This window comes from Tinamus guttatus, unplaced genomic scaffold (genome assembly GCF_059628265.1).
Source record: "Tinamus guttatus ecotype Peru unplaced genomic scaffold, ASM5962826v1 Tinamus_guttatus_pri_ptg000741l, whole genome shotgun sequence".
Taxonomy (NCBI): domain Eukaryota; kingdom Metazoa; phylum Chordata; class Aves; order Tinamiformes; family Tinamidae; genus Tinamus; species Tinamus guttatus.
The window spans coordinates 43133-65054 of NW_028289275.1; the positions used below are offsets into that span (position 1 = coordinate 43133).

The window sequence follows — 21922 nt, forward strand, 5'->3', positions numbered from 1 at the left end:
AATGTAGCATTGCTGGCTAGACACCACTTGGAAATAAAAAAATAATTCTAGGCTTTGTTTAGCTGTTACTGAGGAACTGATGTATACCTCATTTAAATAGCTCCTACAAGGAAGGTGTTGTTTAGGTAATACTGTAATTTCATATGTGCAGTAAAGTCACAATAAAGAAACAGTGCCTTATGCTTTTAATAGTAAATATTTACTTAGGTTGTGCAATGCTTTCTCACATTCTTAAGATATTTTCTATGATTCTTAAGCTAGGGGATTCATGTTTACGTATTAAATTGTCAAGTTATATAGGCACTTTGTGTAGCCTAATGTGATGCTTTTCTCATTTTGAAATTATCCTAAGTGCTGTTTGTGTTTTAGGGCAGCACGCATGTCATTTATTATCTTAAAAGAATGTAAAGAGCTTAGTGTGTTTTTTTTCCTTTGGAGGATTCCCGAGTGACCTCCAAACTTACGCAGATACTACTGCCTTTTCTTGTTGATATACCTGCAATGCAGTAATTAGAACAGCATTGGTTCCTTGCCTGCTAAAATTGTACCCAATAATTGCAATCCCACTCCCTCCGAAACCTTCCAGATGGGTGCAGGGAGACCTGTTTGCTCCTAACCAAACCCAGGCTGTTTTCTGCACTGGCTCAATGAAATAACCCTCGAAATAACTCGCTGCCAGTCAGTTAACTGTGAGGTTGGGGTGCAATTCCAGCAGAGGAGAGTGTTGTTGTTAATGACCCTTATGTGTTACGTGGTTTACTCCCGTGGTAGAGCTGGGTCTTTCTATCAGAATGAACACAAGCTGTTTCCCTGTCATGTATCCGCCTAGTCTTTTACATGTCTTTTTTGTGTGTGTTTGTGTGTGTGTTTGTGCTGCATATTCTCTTTGTTGATGTCGAGTACGTTCTTCCAACATCAAACCAAGGCTGGTAAGGCTTGGGCTCGGCTGCTTTGAACACTGCAATCACTATATCAGTCTTCATCTCTGTTTTCCTGTGTATGATTTGTGTATGTTTATCAGTCCACTGCAAAAGAGATAAAATATAAGTGTAAAATGTACAATTATTTAGGTTTACCAATTAAATGATAGTAGCTTGGACTGCAGCTTAACAGAAGTAAGCTTCTTGTCATTGTGTGATGTTTTGGGTTTCAACTTCAGATACCTAAAACTGCAATGCAATTGGACTAGCTAGATTTATAAAATAAGACCCTTGCGACAGAATTGTTTGATAATTTTAGAATAAAAAAGTTTGAAGCCAAAATTCCTAGTATAACCTCACTGGGTGTTAATTTTTTTTTTCTTAATAGAAATTAATGCTGCTGTTAAACTTGATGTTGCTAATTCCTCCCCCAGCGCCCTACGCAAGGGGCGCAATTAGAAAAGTTTGTTTTCCTGAGTTAACATGCCTTAAATAAACAGTATGATGTTCTTACTTAACGCTGTCTTATCCAATGGCCTCAATGTCTTTAAAGCTGCCTTCAGTCGTGCTGGGGGATCTGGAGGAGCGCCCAGGGAAATTCCAGGATTGCTTGACAGGGGCACCGTGTGGGATAGGAACTGCATAGGCAATGTCCTGGAAGAGGCCATGAACTGCTTTGCCGAGATGCAGAGGCAGACAGAGGAGAAATTTCGCATGTGGATAGAAAAACTAACCCGCCTTGACACAGATGAAGAAAGCAAGCAACAACTGGAGCCCAGGGAGCCCAAAATGCAACTAGTTGGCCAAAGAATCCCCCCCTCCACGCAGGCAGGGGCCCTCGTGCAGCTGCCTGATAGCCAGACACTTCCGCAGCAGTCGTTTAATTCTTACGTGGGCTGTCAGAGCGTTGATGCTACGTTAGAGTTTCCAGCGACTTTTAATAACAATTTTCCACCTATCTTTCCAGAAAACGGGAATATCGCAGAGCATGATTTGAATCAATCACAAACTTAAAAACAAATAATCTCGAACAAACTCGATGTTACTTTGGACTGTGCTATAAACAAGGTTTGCTTCTCTCTTCATATGTTTGTTTTGTTTTTTCTCTTTTGGGTTTTATTACCACGGTATTTTTTTATTATTATTATTTATAGAGAATGTATATGTAGATATAAAAAAAAGAAGTACACCCATGTGCATGTGCCAACACACGCATACAGATATTCTTAACAAAAAGAAAACACCCTAAGCTTTCTTCACCAAACTTGGGAAAAAATAACTTAGAGTCCTTGTTAGACATGTTAGTCCAGCATCAGTAGAACTGCGTTTGTTACAATAGGAACAGTATTCATCCAAATGCTCTTTTTGCATGGTAAAGCATTTATATAATGAAATAAGCTTTATATTTAAAGATGTAAAGTACCATAGAGAGTATTAGATACAGACCCATAACATTTCCTTAGCAATCTATTCGTTCCCAAGCTTTATGACTTGAAAGTGCCACCCATTAGCTTTTCTTCTTCCTTTTAAGGCAGAAATCATAAATAAGCCTATACCAATATAACACAACAAATGTGCACAATTATTTTTAATCTCCTCCTTGGTTTGTTGTCTGCCCAGAGCTTTAATTTATGTCACTGCCTGGTTGCATATAGCGTTTTTAGGGGACGCTGCCACATTACATTGTGTGCACACACCCAAGGACACGTGTATGTATGTGCTCCCCGTGGGTGAAAATCATATCCTCCAATTTTAGGTGCCTAATTTGCTGCTCCTGAGTCAAAGGAAAGACATAAGCACCTCTTGGCAAGAGATGCCTCCTGGCAATGAACTTATCTCCCATTAGTTGTCTAAAATCCATGTACGAAGAGTTTAGAGCAGGGGCCTTTGGCTCAGGTTGTACGAGGCGAATCGTGTGCACGCTGCACACAAACCCCTGCTGCTTCCTGGTGCATATATGACCACACCACCTTTCATGTTCAAATAAAAATAGTGTCAGTCCTGAGTGTCTGCCGGCAGATGGATTGAGTCTTGGCACCGGAGCTGAAAAATATGAGGCAGAAAATGCAGTTAAATTGGTGAGCGTGGCAGTGGGCAGCAGGTAGGATGTGCTGGTCTGGATGAGCCAGCTTCTGCACCACCTCTCAGTGCTACTGAAATCACTATTTACTCGTAATTGGGAACATCAGTTTCATTCAGTTAGTTTCATAATAATCCAATAACTGCTACTGTGCAGATTTTTTTTTTATACCAATAGTTATCTTGAATAGGCAGGCTAGACGCTGTGATGTTTAAAATACGATTAATTTATATATTAGGAATCCCTATTTAATTCTTCTGTTCTCAATACACACTGGGCTTTTTGGTCACCTTTCTAGTAAGGGCCTTTCTTCATGTGAGGTAACTTCTCCGTATCTGCCAAAAATGTATATTTATCATCAGTTAGAATTTATTAAAAGTTTTTAATGCAAATAAAATTTAAAAAATAAAGTTTCTACATAGGCGTAATTTAAGTAGAGAGAACATTGTTGGTCTCTCTTGGCTCTCAAATTGTTTTCTTTAAACCACAGTTGCTTTTTTTTTCTTTTTTTTTTCTTTTTTTTATTGTATATGATGCCCTCATTAAACACATGAGGTTAGAGAACTGTATTATTTTCAGAGTAACTGTTTGAAACATTATGCAGGGGACAGTTTTTAAGCACTCGTGTTCTTTCCAGCTCACTGTCATGCATAATTTTGATACAGAGATTTTGATATGAACGTGTAAGAAACTCTCGCGTCTGAAATTGCATTTTTTTTAACTATAGGCAAACTTTAAAGGAGTTCTGCTTGCGATTTAATAAACTCATCCCCTGTTGTTTAAAAGCAAGATCCTTCAGGGAAAATTAATTGCAAATTGCAAAGATACTGAATCCTTCTGCTGCCCGTAGATTTGATGTGTAGACCTTAATGATGATGCTAAGAGCAGCATATGTTAAAGCATGACAGCTTTACTTGTCTTCCCATGCATGCAGAAGCGACTTGTAGCAGTGACTTGGTTTTTTTCCTAATGTGTAGGAGTCACTTAACCCAGTATGTCTGTATGCATGCCCTTAAGGATTTTTATAAAATAGTGTCTACGGAGCAATTAGTCCTTTAAATCAAATTGTGTAAGGAGATCAGTTGAATTTACCTTTTCCTCTCAGACTTACAAATACTTTGAGGTACTGCTCTCATAAATGGTTCGAAGTGGATAATAGTGGCTAAGTGTCAGGCAGGCTGCCAGGGAGATTTCTGCCAACTTCGGTATCTTCATTGGGTAACTTTTTTAAGAAATAGATCCTTAGGCATATTAATAGATACAAAAGTGAGCTTGGTTACTATAGGCAACAATAAAACCCTAGCCCTTACTGCTAATTGTTTTCTTTTATTCATGCAAGCAACAGGGAATGTGAAAGAACAAGCAGCAAATTACAGCAGTTGAACACAGACATTTTTAAACTGTGCCCTTTCTAGGGTAAAATAAATCAAAGGCATCTAGAAGCCTGATGAGGATATGGTTCATATGAGGTGCAGTTTTAACTTCCCCACAAAAGCTAGATAGCATTAAGAATATCTGTGCAAGAGCAGTGGTTGTGAATGGTTTTGTAAATGGCAAATACTGTTTTGTTTGGTCCCTCTTTTCATTTGTTTCAACTGTGGAGCGTGATTGTCAGCTGCCCTAAATCAGCTCCTTCCCCGAAAGCAGATGCTGCTTTTTGCGGTCAGGTATCTGCTCCACCAGCTTGTTATTTCTGTGTGTGTGCGTGGAGGAAAGTGCTTTTCTCCTTCCAGGAGCTGAGAGGAGAGCCCTTCCTTGGTGTCACTGGGGTGTCTCACGGCGTTACCTGGCAGGGGTGATCGCAGAATCCTGCATCACTCCTCTTGCTCCCCATCGTGCATTTAAAACGCTTATCCCATTGCAGGGTGCTGATCCCAGTGATGAGTCTGCATGGGAAACGGGAGTGCAACAGCATGTGGCACCTCCGACAAATAGGCCTCTGGATTCCCGAGTCGTAATCCAGTTTCAGGGTTTTTTTTTTTTTTTTTTTCTTGGAAAACTGGACATGTTTTTGCTGTACTCTATAGTTATGTATCTCGTCATTTGCATTATAAGCTCTTATTTTTGAAAGACTTTGAATAGGAACTTTCAGGGAGTTAAAATTTCTTCCGATGAGATTTTAACAAATTATAAACTCATCCGTTGACTACTACACTATGCTAGTTTAGCCTTGTTTAAGGGCATCAGAGAGAAACTCTCCTGCTCTCCAACCTGGAGCTATGCTTTTGAATGTATTTGTATGTTCAGGTGCCAACGTGTTACTTAAAAACCACCAAATTTAAGCTGAGGAAAAATCAATAGGAGTTTTAAACAGATGTGTAGGATCATAGGTCATAATTTAGAGCTTCTCTATTTGTCCTATGTTTATGTTTAAGAATGGAGTAAAGAAACTTTCTAGGTTCTTTAAAAAAAAGTTATTTTTTGCTCTTTTCATGAAAGAATAAAATGCACTGTCAGGTACTCAGCTGGTGTAAATGGGCTTAATTCCTGTGCTGGTGCCAGTTCAAAAGCAACTGATGGTCTGGCCTCTTCAGTCTTACACATTGGCCTTTTTAATACTGAATCAGGTGTTTTTAAGTATGGCAGATGTTCACAGAACACTCATGACTACGGATTCAGGATTTAGTTGCAGGTGAGACATAGCTATTTCATTTATATATATATATATATTTTTACCAGTGCAAATGCAAGAGAAACCTTTATATGAAAAGCTAAATTCCCTCCTGTTAGTGGAGAGTGATGAAAAAGGTCCATATAAAATCCCACCATTCACCCAAACTGGTTGCTCAAAATAATGCAGGCAGAAATCTATGGCTCAAATATTTTAAGCTCGCAGTGTCTTTTAGGGTCGTTGCAGGAGTGGCAGGGAATTTTGTCAGAGCTGCTGAGGTTAAGAGTGGAGGGCCAATCTTAACTTAAACTGGGATTGTATACAAATTAATCCATATATATTATCAGGGTTTTTTGTTGTTGTTGTTAGTATATATATTTTTTTCTCTTCCTGTATCACATGCTGTATTTTTTTTTTGAATACTGTTTCAAGGGCATTAGAAGTTAAATCTTCGCCATTCCCCCCTTAAAGCCGGTAGAGAATTTCTCCTCGTTCCAGTGGGGCAGCGTTTGGCCCCTCTCCAAAGCGGGGTGTGCGCCTCAGGGGATCCTCGGGCTGACTTTAAGGGGGGTCTCCGCCTGAGGAACGGGTGCGGATCGGTCCCATGGAGCGGGATGTTGATTCCGGGGATGGGAATGACCGAGCGGTGGCCGCTGCGGTTGCCCTGCGCGGTGCGGTCTGTACGGTAGGAGCTCCGTGTTCGGGCTGGCTGATGAGCGTGGACGGTACCTGGCGCGACGCGGAGACACAACCGGCCTCTCCGTCAGCAAAGCGAAGGCGTGTGGGCAGAAGAAAGGAAAAAAGTGCATTAATTTAAAAAAAAATAAATGATTTGGGGAGCTGCATTCACTCTTGGGCTGCTGCAGCCACAGGTTAGTCTGGCCCGGGGGAATTTGGTGGGGTCCATCCGTGGGAAGGTGCTGGTGGAGATTCCCAAAGGGATGTTTTCCACACATGGCACCAGGCTCTTTGCCTTTGCCTGACAGCACGAGTCCCTTCCCTGGGTGTTTGTGCCTCATTCAGGGAAGCAAATCCCAGGTATCTTCCATGTACTCATCAAAAAGCCTGAAAGAGCGAATATTGAGCAGCAAGGCTTGAATTTTATTTCTGAGATCTCTTTTGCTGTGATATATTAAAAATAGTCCAGTCTGAGAACAGATCCTCATTTCATCATGTGATTTTGATTTTTGTTTTTTTTTTAAGAACTTTGTGAAATGAAGGAAAATGAGGAATATGAATTTCATCTTTTTTTGTTCATTTTATGATTTTAGGGAGGATGTTGTTACACTACTTTGTTTTTTAATGTATTTACAGTGTATTCATTGCCTAACCTTGTAAATTTTGAAATGTAACTACTGTAATCTGGAATAAATAAATAAATAAATATAAATAGTAATGAAGCGTTTCACGTTACTAAACAATATGTTAAAAGCAAAGATTCCCGCATCCTCCTTTTGGGAGCTGTTTTAGAGCGTAGCCAGTTTATGCCATTCGAACTGCACGTGCTTTATGAAATTGTAGCTCTGGATGTTGTCTTAAATAATACCAGGTTTGTATTATTTATCTAAAACATATGTTGTAGTCTTTAACGGGAAACTGTTCTGTTTGCATCGAAGTTACTGATTTGCCTACTGTAAAATTATTTTCTGAAAGCACTTAGGATTGAGTCGGTTAGGTCTCAGGTTTTGGCATGCAATGTGCTGTCCCTAACTGCTGTAGCGAGTAGTCATCTGATCCTCAAAAATTGCATAATTCTAGAAGTCCATTTCATGGTTTGCCTGATCTTTAAGTAAATGGAATTATCGGGGTAAATCCCATCCCTAAGGCTGCAGTTCAGTTCGTTGAACTTCAGCTTTCTCAAACTGAGGTGCCCTGGCTGAGCTTACAGGGCTAGTGAAATGACTCAGACTGGTGCTAAACTCCCGTGTAGACTCCCACATTCCCTCCTCTGTTCCAGAATGAGGTTATTTGGCCCCAAAGTTCCTCTGACTTGGTGCTGTAGGGACTGTTCCCTATAGATGCCTGGCGATTGGCTACATTGGCCTGGCAAGGAATTGGGCTACATGCCCAATTTTGAGACACCTAAATAGAGTTGATGACGGGTTAATGACTAAATTCCCCTTCAGCTCCTGCCAGCTCATGTTTTCCTTGTTGTTCATATGATAAAGTGACCTAATATTGTGGTGCAGGTATAACAGCTGCGTCAGCACAGTGGTCACTGTGCTCTGTAGAGAATGATGTTTTTGATCTATACCTGAAACTTTAAGGTCGATTTTTGCAGCAGCACCGTCCCGTGCTTGTGCCATTACAATGACTTAGGGGTTATAGGAGTATCTGTGTTATAATGTAATTTAAGTCCCTGAATTTTGAGATGTGGCTCTATGAAAAGTCTATGACGGGGTAGCAAATGTGCAGTTGTGGCATTTGCTACCTTGCAAACCTAAAACTTCGTATGTATAGATGTGGATTTTTGTGCATGTGGCTTTTCCTTCAGTTGTCTTGAGTGGAATTGGTTTTGATGAACTCTGTAAATTAAGACATAATTGGGCTCTTGGAAACTTTGCCTCCGTATTGACCCTTACCTCTCAATTCTCATAAAAAATTCTCACAGTCTTTCCCTTCCACCATTAATGTTAAATGTCAACATCTATACTTTGCTGCTGGTGCTTATTAACTTTCAGCCTTGTCTTTTTTTAAGCATTTATTGCTTTAATGATGAATTAAAGCCTATTACCAGTGTACGTTAGGTTGTTGGAGGATTTGATTTTTCTTAAATATGTTGTTTAAATGACTAACCAGAGAACCTCCCTTTGGGGAGAGAGTCCTGGTTACTTGCTTATATATGTATTTATTTAAAGAGGGAATTGCAGCTTTTACATATTTAGGCATTTATTGCTTATTCCTTCTTCTATACCTGCCAAGAATCAAAGGATTTTGCTTGAGTTTTATGGCCATAAGTTGGCCTAATTGGACATTTACTGGTGATGGGTGCAGATAGCCTCTGATTCCAAACATGATTTTGAAAGACAAGGCTGGGAAAAGCAAAAAAATAACCCTGTGCTGTGAATATTTTGTAAGTAGTCAGCTTGTTTTTTCCAGATCCTTAAGCTGGTGCCTGTTACACTGACAAATATAATTACAGGATGTAAATTATATTGAAAATATTTTTGTCCGTTTGATGCATACTAAATTTAAGCTAAGTTATAAGGTGTGCTGTTTGGAAGTGTGGAAGATACAAGAGTGGAGCTACAGATAACAAGTTTATGCTTGTATTTCCTACTGATGAAGACTTTCACACAAGTTATTTCTATGGGTAGGTGATAAGAATATCACTCTGCATGTATATACATTTATTATACATTTTTGCATGATTATACATGTAGGAGTGGTACAATTTTGACTTGAGACTATTGGGGCTTTTTGTCCAAATAGAATTTTACTTGCTGTAGACCTGTAATCTAAATTCATTTTTGCTTCTGCTTTTGGAGATTTTAATAAAAAGGGAGAGAAACAAAAATCTGAAGGATTCATATATAGCTCCAGAAATTTTAGATAACCTGCTGTAAAAAAATGGTCAAATAGTCAATATTGTACTTGACCCTCGTATCTTCTGCACTCAACTGTTTATTTTTATAGATCACACAATATATGTTCACGCTGAACTTTGATGATGAGACTGAAAACATTCCCCTCCCTGTTTCAGTCCTGTTGTAGCTTCTGCATGTAACTGAGTCACAGATTGCTCAAATAATTAACCGAGTTTAATTTTAATTTTAAACTTGGTCTTCCATTATTTTGTAATTGTCTTTACAAAGCAGAAAATTGTCTTTCAGTTAATGATCTGGATTTTTTTTTCCCCAGTCATAGTCATCAGTGTTTCATGTTGTGAACAGTTTGGTCTTCAATACATTGACATATAACTACCCATTTATTTTTGTTGGGTCTGTTTCAAGTTTGTAAAATAACATTGTTTTCTGAAATTGTTAATTTGGAGGCAGGACTGATTTGCAGTATTTTGTGTATTTCCTCATACCTGGTTGCAAAACTGATCTTTAGCACAACTTAAGCAATATGGTCACTCTTTAATGAAGTGTGTTGCTAACCTCAAAACAGGAATTTCTTAAAACTTTTGTGTCGAATTATGTTTCAGGTTTAAAATACTGACAAGCATCTTAAGAGAAACAGCTCTTTCAGCTACCTAAATTTTAAGGTTCTAGTTCATACTATTCTTTCATCTTCAGCAGTGGACATCTAACACTTCTAAAAGAAACCAAACTTTCCTTAAATTCTTATTTTTTGAGATTTTTTTTTCTCTAATGCCTTTGTAACTCTGAAGGTTGCATCTTTCTGAGGACATTATTAGTGTGCTGTATTAATGATAAACTTCTTTATATGGCGTGCTTCATAAAGGCACAGCCCTTCAGATATTCAGTTTTGAAAACTGATTGATTGCATTACAGTACCCAAACAGCTGAGCTTTGGCCAAATTATTTTTGCATTTGATGCTCATTCCTGTGGGTGAAGTGCCAGCCCAAATGAAGTTTTGGTTCTGTCATTTTGGGAGTGAGAACTCCAGGTTTTTTCTCCCATAAACTGTACTCATTCAGTGAGACACTATATTTGAATTAAAATCTGCTTTCTTTTAAATCATGCTATTTATTCATTCTCTCTTTGCTTCCACATTAATTCTTGTCTTGAATTAGACTTCAATCTGAGCCTGCTTTGTTTCTAGCATGCTTTCTAACTGCAAGTTATTTTCATTCCTCACAAAGAAAATACTCCATTCTAACAAAACTGACCAAAGATTATCATTTTGTTGTTCCTCAGTCATAGTTATTGGAATCATGTAAGACAAAATCCCTTCCTCTTTAGTTTGGTGGCCAAAAAACTTCACAGGGTGAAATTACAGAATTAGAAGTAATCAATCACTGCTCATTATAGCTTTGTTTTGTGTTATTCTTTATCCTGAAAAAGAGCAAACCAAGAAAACATTGCAGTTATGAAAAATTCTCCTATCCCTGACAGGAAAATGTTATGTAAGAAAATTTGTCTAATGTTAAATTTATTGTAACTGGATCAGTTATAGCAGAAAGTTAATTTTATCAGATCAACCCTAACGTAATGTCACCTGAGTTTTGTAAAATTCTCCAGTTAAGTCTCTTGTCTTGCCAAATTCAATGTCCTGTAGTTCAGAACATAATTTCTCATTTCACACAGAAATTCTTTATCCTTTTAGGACTGTAAGTGTAATATTGTCAGATATGGAGAAGTTTATGTGTTAATGTAAAGGATAACATCCAAATAACTGATACGATGACAAGACAAGCTTAAACGTGTTTTTCTTACATCTGTTTTATATGTATGCAAATATTAAAGCGTCTCTGTAATATCAGACTGCGTTCATTAACTAAAGCTTAACAATTGATAGTTCGTTAAAAACTTACTGTAGGAGAATGGATTGAGCCTAAAACAAGTTATTTGCACTTTTAAAAGTGTCTTTCACAATGTTCAGGTTTCTAATATTCGTTGGTTTTCCTTCTTTCTGCAGATGGCCCTCCGGTCGTAGCTCACTATGATATATCGGACACAAACTCAGACCCAGAAGTGGTCAATGTGGACAGTCTGCTGGCGGCTGCAGTAGTTCAAGAGCACAGTAATTCTGTAGCAAAACAAGACACAGGATCTACCTGGACAACCAGAGGGCTGCTAGATGAGCTGAGCACTGATACAGGTTTGTGTGAGTTCTCCTCCTCGGATGTTTCTGCCAGCCTCTGAGCTGGTGTCCTGCCTTCCTTCCTTTCAGGGCTTTGGTGATTTATGTGGCTTTAAAAGCACCTCCTGTGGATTATACAATGAAACAGTTTAGGTGTTTATAAAAGTGTCTGACACTTATCCCATTATATAGCTGATAAGAACTGACAAAAACTCCTGCAATGTGTTTTTGCCCCACCACTCCCTTTTTTTTTTCCCCTTTTTTTTATTCCTACTCTTTCCCCCTGTAGTATTTGGAATTTAAATAGGGTGGTAGGGAGGATTGCTGTTTGTTTTGTAGGAGGATGAACACAGTATTACTAAAGGGTTGGTTATGATCACCCCTGCTCTCAGCTAGTAAACCAACCAACATTCCCCTAAAAAACATGCACTTATAATCTCATTTTACATATTTCAGATGTCGTTTGTGTTTGTCTTTTTTGTCCCTCTTGTTTGTCCTTTTTATTTCCTTAAAATACAAACACTGTCTGATGCCATTTTCATTTTTAAGATGCTGTAGAAGACCAGACATATCAGCACCAGATAGGTGAGAAGGTGCTGCTCAGAGGGCTTAGTTAGCACCCAGAGACAGTGAAGAAGTTAGTTTTAAGAAAGCAAGAGCTGGAGCATTGTGGAAGGATTTGAAGTGCGTATACCTCAAAAAAAATCAGTTTCACCTGATACTTGGATATCGTCACTAATGAAAGGGTTAAACAACATGAAATACTCCTTGCTACAAATGTTTTGGGTGCAGAGTGTTAGGGGGGAAAATTTCCTATCCACTTGTATCAGCACGTGTGAATATTATTTGGGATTTCAAATTAACTGACCTCGATAAAGCCTTTGAAAATGCTTTGAGAATTAGAAGGTGTGGAAATAAGGTATGGTTGTTTATGCTGTGGTGAAAATGTCCTCCTAAGACCTTTTTATTATAATAATTTTTAAGAAGTTAGAAGTTTTAGATTTCTTGTTAGACCCTGGGGTAATTGCTAGATGCTTTCTGTGCTCAAAAAATATACATTAGTAAGTGGGGGAGTAGTAAATTGTAAAAGATGTGTTCTACCATTACACAGTGGAAAGTCCATTATATACATGCAGATTATTACTATTTTCACTGTGGTCTTTGGCTGCATACAGTCTTCTAGTTTTTCTCAAACTGGTCTGTGTTTTCCAAGCTCCCTGTTATTTTTAGCTGGTTAGCAGCTTTATTAAATGATTTATTAAATTATTAAAACAGCTGAAATTGGTTTTATTATATAGCATTAATGTTCTGGTACTTTAGTAGAAAGAAAGTAAGGAAATAAAAAATGTAAAGTTTCTTACCAAGCTTCCTTCTGCTTTGCTCTTATGACTACAACCATGTGTTGGATAATTGGTTTTCCTCCTCCACCTGTAGCTGAGCAGTCAGCTTTTCGGAAGGAAGGACTTGCCAGGAAAAAGAAACCTAGAAAACTTCATGAAACTTCTTTATCCCTGAATATGCGAGAGCTTTTCCTCGCGAATTCTTTCGTGGTGTTGGGGCTGTCTGATCCTCTAAAAGGATGAATCTCTTTTTCTTCCTGTCCCCTGGAGCTCTTCAGCACACTCTGACGCTGAAATCCATGTTGGTGCTGACCTTTCCTTACCACAACTAGGACTGCTCATTTGGAAAGCACAGTTTTCAAATCTTGCATCTTGTTCCCACCTTAATCATAAACTAGCATCTAGTTCAGCAGACTTTAAGTGATATATTCACATGGGAAAAAAAAAAAAACAACAACATAAGCATTATCTATGTGAAAAATCTTACTAGGGCACACGTCAAGTCTTTGCGGACGGACAAATGTCTGGGGCTTCTTTACGAGTTCTGATGATAAGGGGTAAACAAAACGTCTGCTTCGGGTGTCATCTGGTCCGAAGAGAATAAAATAACAGCATAGGCAGATCACTAGGCATGAAGTTAGATACCAATCTGTGTGCCGTAATCTGGGCTTGCACGGAGCTGCCAATTGCAATATTTACTTAGCTCCTAAGCTCAGCTTTTTTGTCTGGTGAGGTGGAAAGTGCTTCCTCTCGTGCATTACAGCACACGACTTCCCTTCTCCTCCTGGCCCTGCTCGGATACCGTGGCAAGCGCCTTCATTTTCCAGAGCTAGAGAGCATACTGTGTAGTTTCTAACCCTTTTTTAGTGCTTGCATCTTTTCTGATTAATTTAAGGAGTCATTAGAATGTTTTCCTGACACTTTTTCTAATTAATTTCTAAACTAATTTCTGCTTTTTTTTCTAAATTAATTTCTTTGCTCTCTTGTCCTCTACCCCATGGTTGCAATGGCGGTCTTGGATGTGGCAGTGTTTCATACAGTTTGTGTCTATCACTTGAAGATGTTTTTTATTCCAAACCTCTTTTTTTGTGAAAGAGACCATTCAGGTTATTAATATGTCCTAATGGGAATGTTACTGTGATATTCCCTGTGCCCTACTCCTCTGGTGCCTGGGAGATACCTGCCAAATGAGCAATGAACTGAAGGCCGAGGGCAAATTCTTGGTGAGGGAATTCAGGGTCACACTCAAGATCTTCAAACATTGCAGTCAACAGGTAAATTAAATCTGTTAAGCTTTTGTCTTCTACAACTTCTTGCTGGAAGCTGGTGCCAGAAAATCTGCAGGTTGAGTAGAAAAGTCTTAGTTTGCAGGAGACATCGTTGGCTTTGGACTGTCAGGTGTGTGGAAGAGTGAGACAGAAACTGGTGGCTTTGTTGTGTTTTCATTGATTTACTTCCTCTGGTTTAGAAAAACAATGATGCTGAGATGACAAGACTTTCTTTTCCCTCAGTTTATGTAATGTTTCTATCCATCCTGTAGACTTTCTTTGTCACAATAACATTGGCTTTGATTTATTGACAGTAGTTTGTCATGTTCCTCTGCGTCAAAGCTTTTTATCAACAGTTTGAGTCTTAGCACTGTTGCAAAACAACAACTGGAAGACTAATGGCAGCTGAAACAGAATTTCTATTGAGACCTAGTCCATCACTAATGCAGCAGAGGTTGGGTAAATGCAGTGGTTATCACGTGTCAGGATGTTATGCGAACTGAGGATTGAATATGAAGATCTAATAAGATTTTCTAATCTTAGGGTTTTTTTCTTGTTAGTTTGACAAATGCTTTTCACAGCTGATATTGGAGTCATTAAGCTGTTAACGTTGGCCTGTATTTGCATTTTCCCAACCTGTAGGTCATTTGGATCCAGGATTCCTTGCGAATGACAAAACCTCTTCTGGTAATGCCCAGGTCAATGAAGAAATTAACATCGCCTCCTCTGATAGCGAAGTAGAGATTGTTGGAGTTCAGGAGCATGCTAGGTATGATTTTTTTTTCTCTTCCTTTTTCAGTTGAAATATTTTTAAAATTTTATTAGAATATGCATATTGTCAAAATTAACAATGAAAAAATTTGCTGGCTTTGAGTTCTGTTTTTATCCCTCCGTGCCTGATGTGCAAAGGTAGCAAATGTTGCACTTTTCCTATTCTGCTGGTCATGGTAATGTCAAAAGGTGTTCTTCTTTAGAATTTTTATCATCTGGATATGTATTTAGATTCAGCTTGTGAATTAATATCCAGCAATAAAAGGCTAGACATATATAAATTTGGTATCTCATTTCAATATTATATACATAAACACATAAAACATTTACACTGGTTCTTGTTTTCTTTCAAGATATTTACTTTAAGCATTTAAATGCTTTCCAATTTAATTAATTAATCAGTTGCCATAGGAATAAAAATACTGTAAATTTTGTAGCAGCTAACATGGTAAGGTAGCACCGTTAGTCCAGGAATACATCTTTATGAATCTTAGTTTTATCTCAAGATACAAGATCGTTCAAACCTCCAAACTAGGTCAGGAAGGGTTGGACTTGATGACCTCTACAGGTCCTTTCCAACCTTAAGCATTCCATGATTCTATGATAAGGAAGAAGAGGTAGATGAGGAAGAGGAGGCAGATAAGGAAGCTAGAGGTTCTCATCCAATAGCTGGCCAGATCTGCAGCTCTTGTTCTAGCTAGGCTTGCTTTGATGTCTCTTCATCGTTAGTCTATGGTCTTTCTTCAGTTTGAGGTGTGCTGAAACAGCTGAACAGGACTGGCATTTTCCTCTAGTGTGGAGAGTTAATTGGTAAAGCTGTGGTTGAGGACACACAAACACAGTATATAAAACTAGTCTGCTGCGTGATGGATGTCTGGAAGAAGTAAAGGAGCGTGAGGGGCAAGGAATAGAGCTTCCTCTCACTGTTCCTTCACCATGTCTACCTTAAGAAAGGGAAAAAGGTGTGTAGGACTTAAGTCCAGGCCTTCTGGATGTGGAGGGAAAAAAAAAAGAGATTTTAAAGGTCTAGATGGAGAGAGACTTGGCCTTAACTTCTAGAAAACTGAAAGTCATTCCATGACTAACCCTTTTGGAAGATATTAGCTCCCTGGGGACGAGCCCTCCTGGCTATTTATCCAGCAGTCCCCGTGTTTAAGCAATCTTTGTCCTCATGATAATCTGTTGACTTGTCCTTCGTTCCTAGTTTGTGTGTGTCCATCCCTAAACACACACATCCCTTCTGCTTGAGGTCCCCCTTACAAAACGCTTTCCACGCCGATTGCCTCAATAATATTTGATGTGTGCAACAATGGGAATGTTAAATAAGTGTACAGTTGCTATTTTCGATTAGTTTTGGTTGATATGGACCTATTTGTGTGGAAATAAGAATTCGTGCTGTTCTGCAGAGAAGACAAATGTATAAGGCACGATTTCTGCAGCACCCTTTCCTTGTGCTCACGTTTGCTCATGTAACCGCTCTGCCCTCTATCAAAGACCAGTTCTTGCTGGGACCGATGGATATTTGCACATTTTGGTTGCTTGAATCCCATTTAGAATTCTATTTCTCTTGCAGGTCTAGGCTTGCAGTTATGAAGTATTGATGGGCTTCTGACAGGGTTGTCGTTTGGACAAGGTTTAGGTTTTTGATCAGTATTTTTGCATGCTTAGTTAGTACGATGTTTCGATTCAGTTTTTTTTGCTTATACTATTTTATTTTGTTTTTTTTTACCATGTTCCATATTTCATTTTGTTGTCAGATTGGTGTGAGTCGTGAAGCTCTTGAGTTTGTCCATGATTTGTAGTTTTTCCAGATTGCTAGTGAAGTGGTGATGTTTCTCATCATTGGAATATTACTTGGCATTTACTTAGGATACCAAATCATATTTTGCACTTTAATTTTTGTCCTTTAGACTTTTTATCATGCATGTGTACAGAACAGTGCTCTTTTTTCTCCCATTTTTAATTCGTTTTTTTCTTTTGTTTTATTGCCTTTACTTGATATCTTTCCCTTAGTTACAGGTTGGAAAGCATGTTCCTTAAGCTAAAGTTTGATTGAACGTTTTGCTCTCGGCTACTTGTATGACTTGTTTGTGGATATACACTTTTATTTTTGCAAGATATCATCAAAGAGGAAATTTATAGACTACTACTTGTCATCTTCAGGACAAAAAGTTAATAGTTTTGCATAAACATTGAGATGACTGTTTCGTATCAGAATAATGGACCATATATAACATGTTGTACATAGTTTGGTTACAATCTTTTTCTCATCAGTTATGCTTACAGGTATTTCTTCTTAAAAGAAAGTTTTTTTAAAAAAAACTAAAAAGTCACAATTGGTGGTCTTATTATGCCTTTTGTGTAGCTATGTGTTTTAAATGCATATTTTAAGACTGAGAGAGTAATAGGAAAATCATTCTGAAGATCACATCCAAAATGAAATAGCATATCTGAGAAGGAAATGTGATATTCATATCCCGACACGTTAGAGCTGGGAGAATGAGATTTTTCATTCCGTTTCATGAAAACATCTCCAACCTGAGAAAAGAAGAATATAACTTCTGGAGCGCTGAGTGCAAAGTTTTACTAGCATTTATTTAAGATTTCCAGTTGTGGCATGGCAGTCTTAAAGACTCTACTAAATTCATCAGTTCATCATATAGCAAAATTAATCCTTCTTTTTTCTAATTACTGTTATTTTGTGCTCACTTGTCACCTTTTTAGTGTAACGAGCAAAAACAGTGTGCAAATAAGTAGATGTGCACCTCCGTTCAGCAAGGCTTACGGCTTAAGTCCAGTGTGTGCTTATCTCTAAATGCCTAATTTAGTCTCATTACCGAAAGCTTAAATGTCCTGCTGAAGTGGGGCTGTACTGATATACAAGGAGCTTTTCCCAATATGTTTGTAATTTTTGAGTTAAGATAACCAAGGAAAAATCAAGTGTATTAGCTGTAGCAATGTAGGTACAGGATGGCTCTTGTAATTGCTGTACTGAAAGTATCCTTCTGTCCTTATCTGAGCGTGGCTTTGATTCCATGCAACAAGAGATATTTTCTCTTTATCTCATCAAGATTTTGTCACTTTATTTATTTATTTATTTTTCTTGAAGTGCAGGGGGTAAAATTACTAGGAGGAAACCTTCTGAGCAGTGCATGGCACTGCACGATGGGCTGACTTCTTCAAGACCCTTGGAAGCCACATGCACATTTCACAAGCAACATTACACCCACTGGCAAAAATTAAATTCTTATAGGAAACATGAGCAAACAGCATAAACTTAAGTTTAGGCTCAGCATTCTTCCTGGTGAACTTGCAGATCACTAGTTAATTTAAAGTATCATCAACTGTACACATGGAAAAGCTCCGAGGAAACTTTGGAGAGGAACATTTTATAAGATACAAGAGTGATTTAATGAAAAGGAAAGTTGTTTTTAAAAGAAGCGAAGGCTGAAGTGACCAGTGGCTTTAACCCTTTTTGCTTTTTGCCTTGCTGCAGGTGTGTGCACCCCAGGGGAGGTGTGATCCAGAGTGTGTCTTCCTGGAAACACGGCTCAGGCTCGCAGTGCATTAGCGCTCCGCAAACACAGTCATGGACAGCGGTGGCTCCCCAGCAGAATTGGTCTTCGCCCTCAGAAGTAGTAGACCTCACTCTGGATGAGGATTCCAGGCGCAAATACCTACTGTAACGCAGTGTCACTGTGCGTTTCTCCCTTTTGTGGCACTGAAGTTCATTGCTGTAGCTTCAGCTTCCAAAGCCCTGATCCTGGCGCTGCGCAAGTCCAACTCATGAGGATTTTCATTTCCATAAAAACGTAGTGTGATTTTAATATCGTTCAAAACATTTCTATTTTTTTCTAACCTTCTCAAAGGAGGATTCTTTCCATAACTAAGACCCAATAGTTCCAAATTTAAAACACATCTACAGCTACTGATTTTGTGCGTGTTCATCTGAAGAAGCAATCGCATATGAAGTTCTGCTCTTCCACCCTTTCCCACCTCCAACTTTAGAACATCTTTAATTTAGCAGTATATCAGGTTTGTTTGTAGCAGTTAGTGTTTTGCTGTGTGCACATCAGTGATTTCGAGAAATGCTGTGTCCTCACTGATTTCAGTGGAGCTGGGGGTATCCAACACTTCCGAAAATGGGGCCGAGAGTTTTTTCCCCCAAAGCTGATGTGGTTACGTTACCAGCCGTAGGGACTATCTGTAATATGAAAGGCCCTTAACATATGCACTGAACAGCTTTTAATTAAAAGATTTTTATTTTCAATGTAATTTATAGTTTACACTCTTTTTAGTGCTGAGTCTTCTGTCTACTTGACTGCTGTTGTTTCATTGATGATTTTCCACTGCTTGTTATGGTTTTACAATAGTGACTTACTAGCAGACGGTAATTGCAAAAGCACAGGAAAAAAAGACATGTAGTACAAAGGCCCACCAACCCTCTCCCATCTTAAATACAGCTGAATTTTACATATATCTGAATCTTGCCTGGCTTCCAGGAAGGAGGGAAATGAACCACATTTCTCACAGTCCTCATTTCTACTGTTCGCTTATTTGCCTGACTACCCATCTCAAAAAAACAACAACAAAAAAAAGTTAAGAAAAAACTTGTAAAGTCTCAAAAAACTTGTAAAGCCCCTAGTCTGGCAAAGCACTTCAGCAGATGTGTAGCGTTAAGCACTGGTAATTCACTGAACTAGTGGGGCTATTCAAATGCTTAAAACTCTGCCCCAAAGGATGTTGCCTGTCATCTTTTTACTTTTTTTTTTTTTTTTTTAAATTAGGTTTGCACTGTTTTTCTGGCTTCAGGTCATGTCTGTTATCCTAGTTTGGGAATTACTATCTACGTTATGATCCAGGAAACACTTTCTACCAGAATATTTATCACACAGAAATCAGTGACTACTAACCTGAGTGGCCACAAATTTCTGTAGCGTATATTGGATTTCCTGGCCCTCAATCTGTCATTGAGAGGCAAAAACCAAAGACAAAAAACAAGATGATGTTCACTTTAAATATCTGTCGTGCAATTAAAATATTCCTTTGTATTTAGATGTTTTTAATGGGAATTATACAGCTCTGTGAACAGATTTTTGCCATTTAAGGCTGAACAGGGAGCAGTCCGGACGTGAGAAGTCTTTTGCATTCGTTTTGGCTGGTTACTAAATTTATTTGCTTTCTATTTTTTTTTCTGTGTGGGCAAAAAATAAATAAATAAAATAATAATTTTAGCACATACCTTGGGAAAAAACAGCCCCGTAACTATATCAATGCAGTTGGTAGCAAACAGCTTTTTCTTTTATAAGCAGAGCGGGTTATGCCTGCACTTCAAAGACCAATTAGCTAAGGGTTTTCTGTTCCAGTTCTAGAGCTTTCTGCAAACATCCACCTGTGATAAGTGTGTTTATTGCATGACCAGAAAACGCTCGTGGTGCTTCTGGTGACCCAGTTCTTCCTTTTTGGGGGTGGGAGGGAGTGGAGCCGAGCGGATTCCCGGCCTCCGTCGTGGCTGTCGCTCCTTCCTCCTCGTTGCTCCTCGTGCATCTCGGCCGTCACCGCGCGCCCGCGCGGGACTTTGGAACAGTCACTGAGCGCGGCTGCTTTTTACAGTTTCACCAAGGCTCTTGGGAAGGTCAGTTCTGGAGAAAACTGCAGGGACCCATTTGCAGTCCTTCCATTTGAAATGCAGACTAACTTCCTGATTTTTGTTTTTCTTTCCAGTCTGTATATGATGTGACTTCCATGTGTGTATATATATATATATAAAAAAAAAAAAAAAGCGCGTCCTAACCAAACTTCCTCCAATTGTGCACTGTGTTTGTTTAAACAATTCACGTATTGTAGTCTGGTGCAGGTTTTCTTTTATTTAAAACACTACATATTTTCTTTTATCCTTAACAAATTTTGAAAGGGTGGAGGTCTGAAAACCACAATCACTGGATAGCTAAGAAATATTTCTGTGTTTTTGTTTTACTATTTTTTTTCTGTTTGTTTGTTGGGTTTATTATTATTATTATTATTTTAAGGAGAGCAAAAGGTGCCTGGACAGTTTTGCTCTTCTCAGCAGGAAAGTGAAATGTTAGCCATTGTATGGCCAAGAACCAATGCACTTGGGGCCTGACCCAGATCCCATTGGAGCTGATGGGAGGTTTTCCATGGACTTGAGCATGTGTTGGCTCAAGCCCTTCCTGGCCGAGCCGTTCCTGCCTTGCTGGAGTTTGAACTTGGAATCTTCTGTAGCGAAGACGAATCATCGCTTAACACGTAAATGTTTAAAACGTGCGACTCTATAGTTACATCTGATTCTCGACACTCACTATTTAGTTCTCATGTTCCATCTAGTATTTAATGGTCTTTGGAAAAAAAAATAATAAAACAGAGTGTTATATATATATATATAAAATATATATATTTTTGGTGCAAGATGAGACCTTCTGTTTTTTTGAAACAAGTCTGTAGCATAAAGGTTAAACTATTTTAAGACAAAATAAAATAGAGTGTATTATTTAAACAATATCATCTCGTTTGCGATTTTTTTCCCTTTTCCTCTGATAATGCTGCTCTTTTTCTTGTCTCTGAAATAAACCTTTTAAGATTGGGTTCCAAATTCAGCGTTATTCCCTTCTGAAATGTGTTTGTTTTGAAAGTCTGGAATGTAAAGGTGATAACAAAAGTTTGCTTTTGCCTCCCAGATCAGGGCAAAAACGACACATTGGATTCTCATGCTGCTAGGGAGTACCAGTACCAGCTTGTCCTATGGAGAAGGGAATTTTCATTGAATGAGAAGGCCTTCAGTGGTATGAAAAAGGAGAGACATTTATCCATTTATCTTAAATACAAAGATGGAAAATGCAAGGAAAGTTGGTTGACTCCTCAGCTCCATTGAGTTCTTGGCTTTTGTGCATCTTGAAAAGAGGAAGTAGGGGCCTGGGTGTTGTTTTGGACGCTCACACAGGACTTGGAAATTCACTTCGTGTCTATCACCAGCTGAGAGAACAGCTGGTTGGTGCAGATGTAGAAAGGTGAGAGCTGATACATCCCCTAAATCTCTTTTCTCCACCACCTAGAGGTAGTCTGAGAGTTTGGGCTTCACCATACACAGTGTCAAATGCTTTGAAAATTCCTTCTTAGTCCCTCAGCGCATCCTTCGTGCTCGGACTATTCTGCTTTATGGTGCCACTTGGCTTTGTGGGAACCATCACTTTTGGGGTAGTAT

General features: G+C 38.7%; 1 protein-coding gene across 1 annotated transcript in view; it reads left to right on the forward strand.

Moving 5' to 3' along the window:
- ARK2N (arkadia (RNF111) N-terminal like PKA signaling regulator 2N) overlaps nt 1-18398 on the forward strand; it is a 37048-nt gene extending 18650 nt beyond the window's left edge. Inside the window, exons 3-5 of the mRNA XM_088537283.1 lie at nt 11160-11342; nt 14575-14701; nt 18200-18398. Coding sequence (XP_088393409.1) covers nt 11160-11342; nt 14575-14701; nt 18200-18389 — 500 coding nt within the window. The 3' untranslated portion in view covers nt 18390-18398. The remainder of the gene's footprint in view (nt 1-11159; nt 11343-14574; nt 14702-18199) is intronic.
- The last annotated feature ends 3524 nt before the right edge of the window (nt 18399-21922 follow it).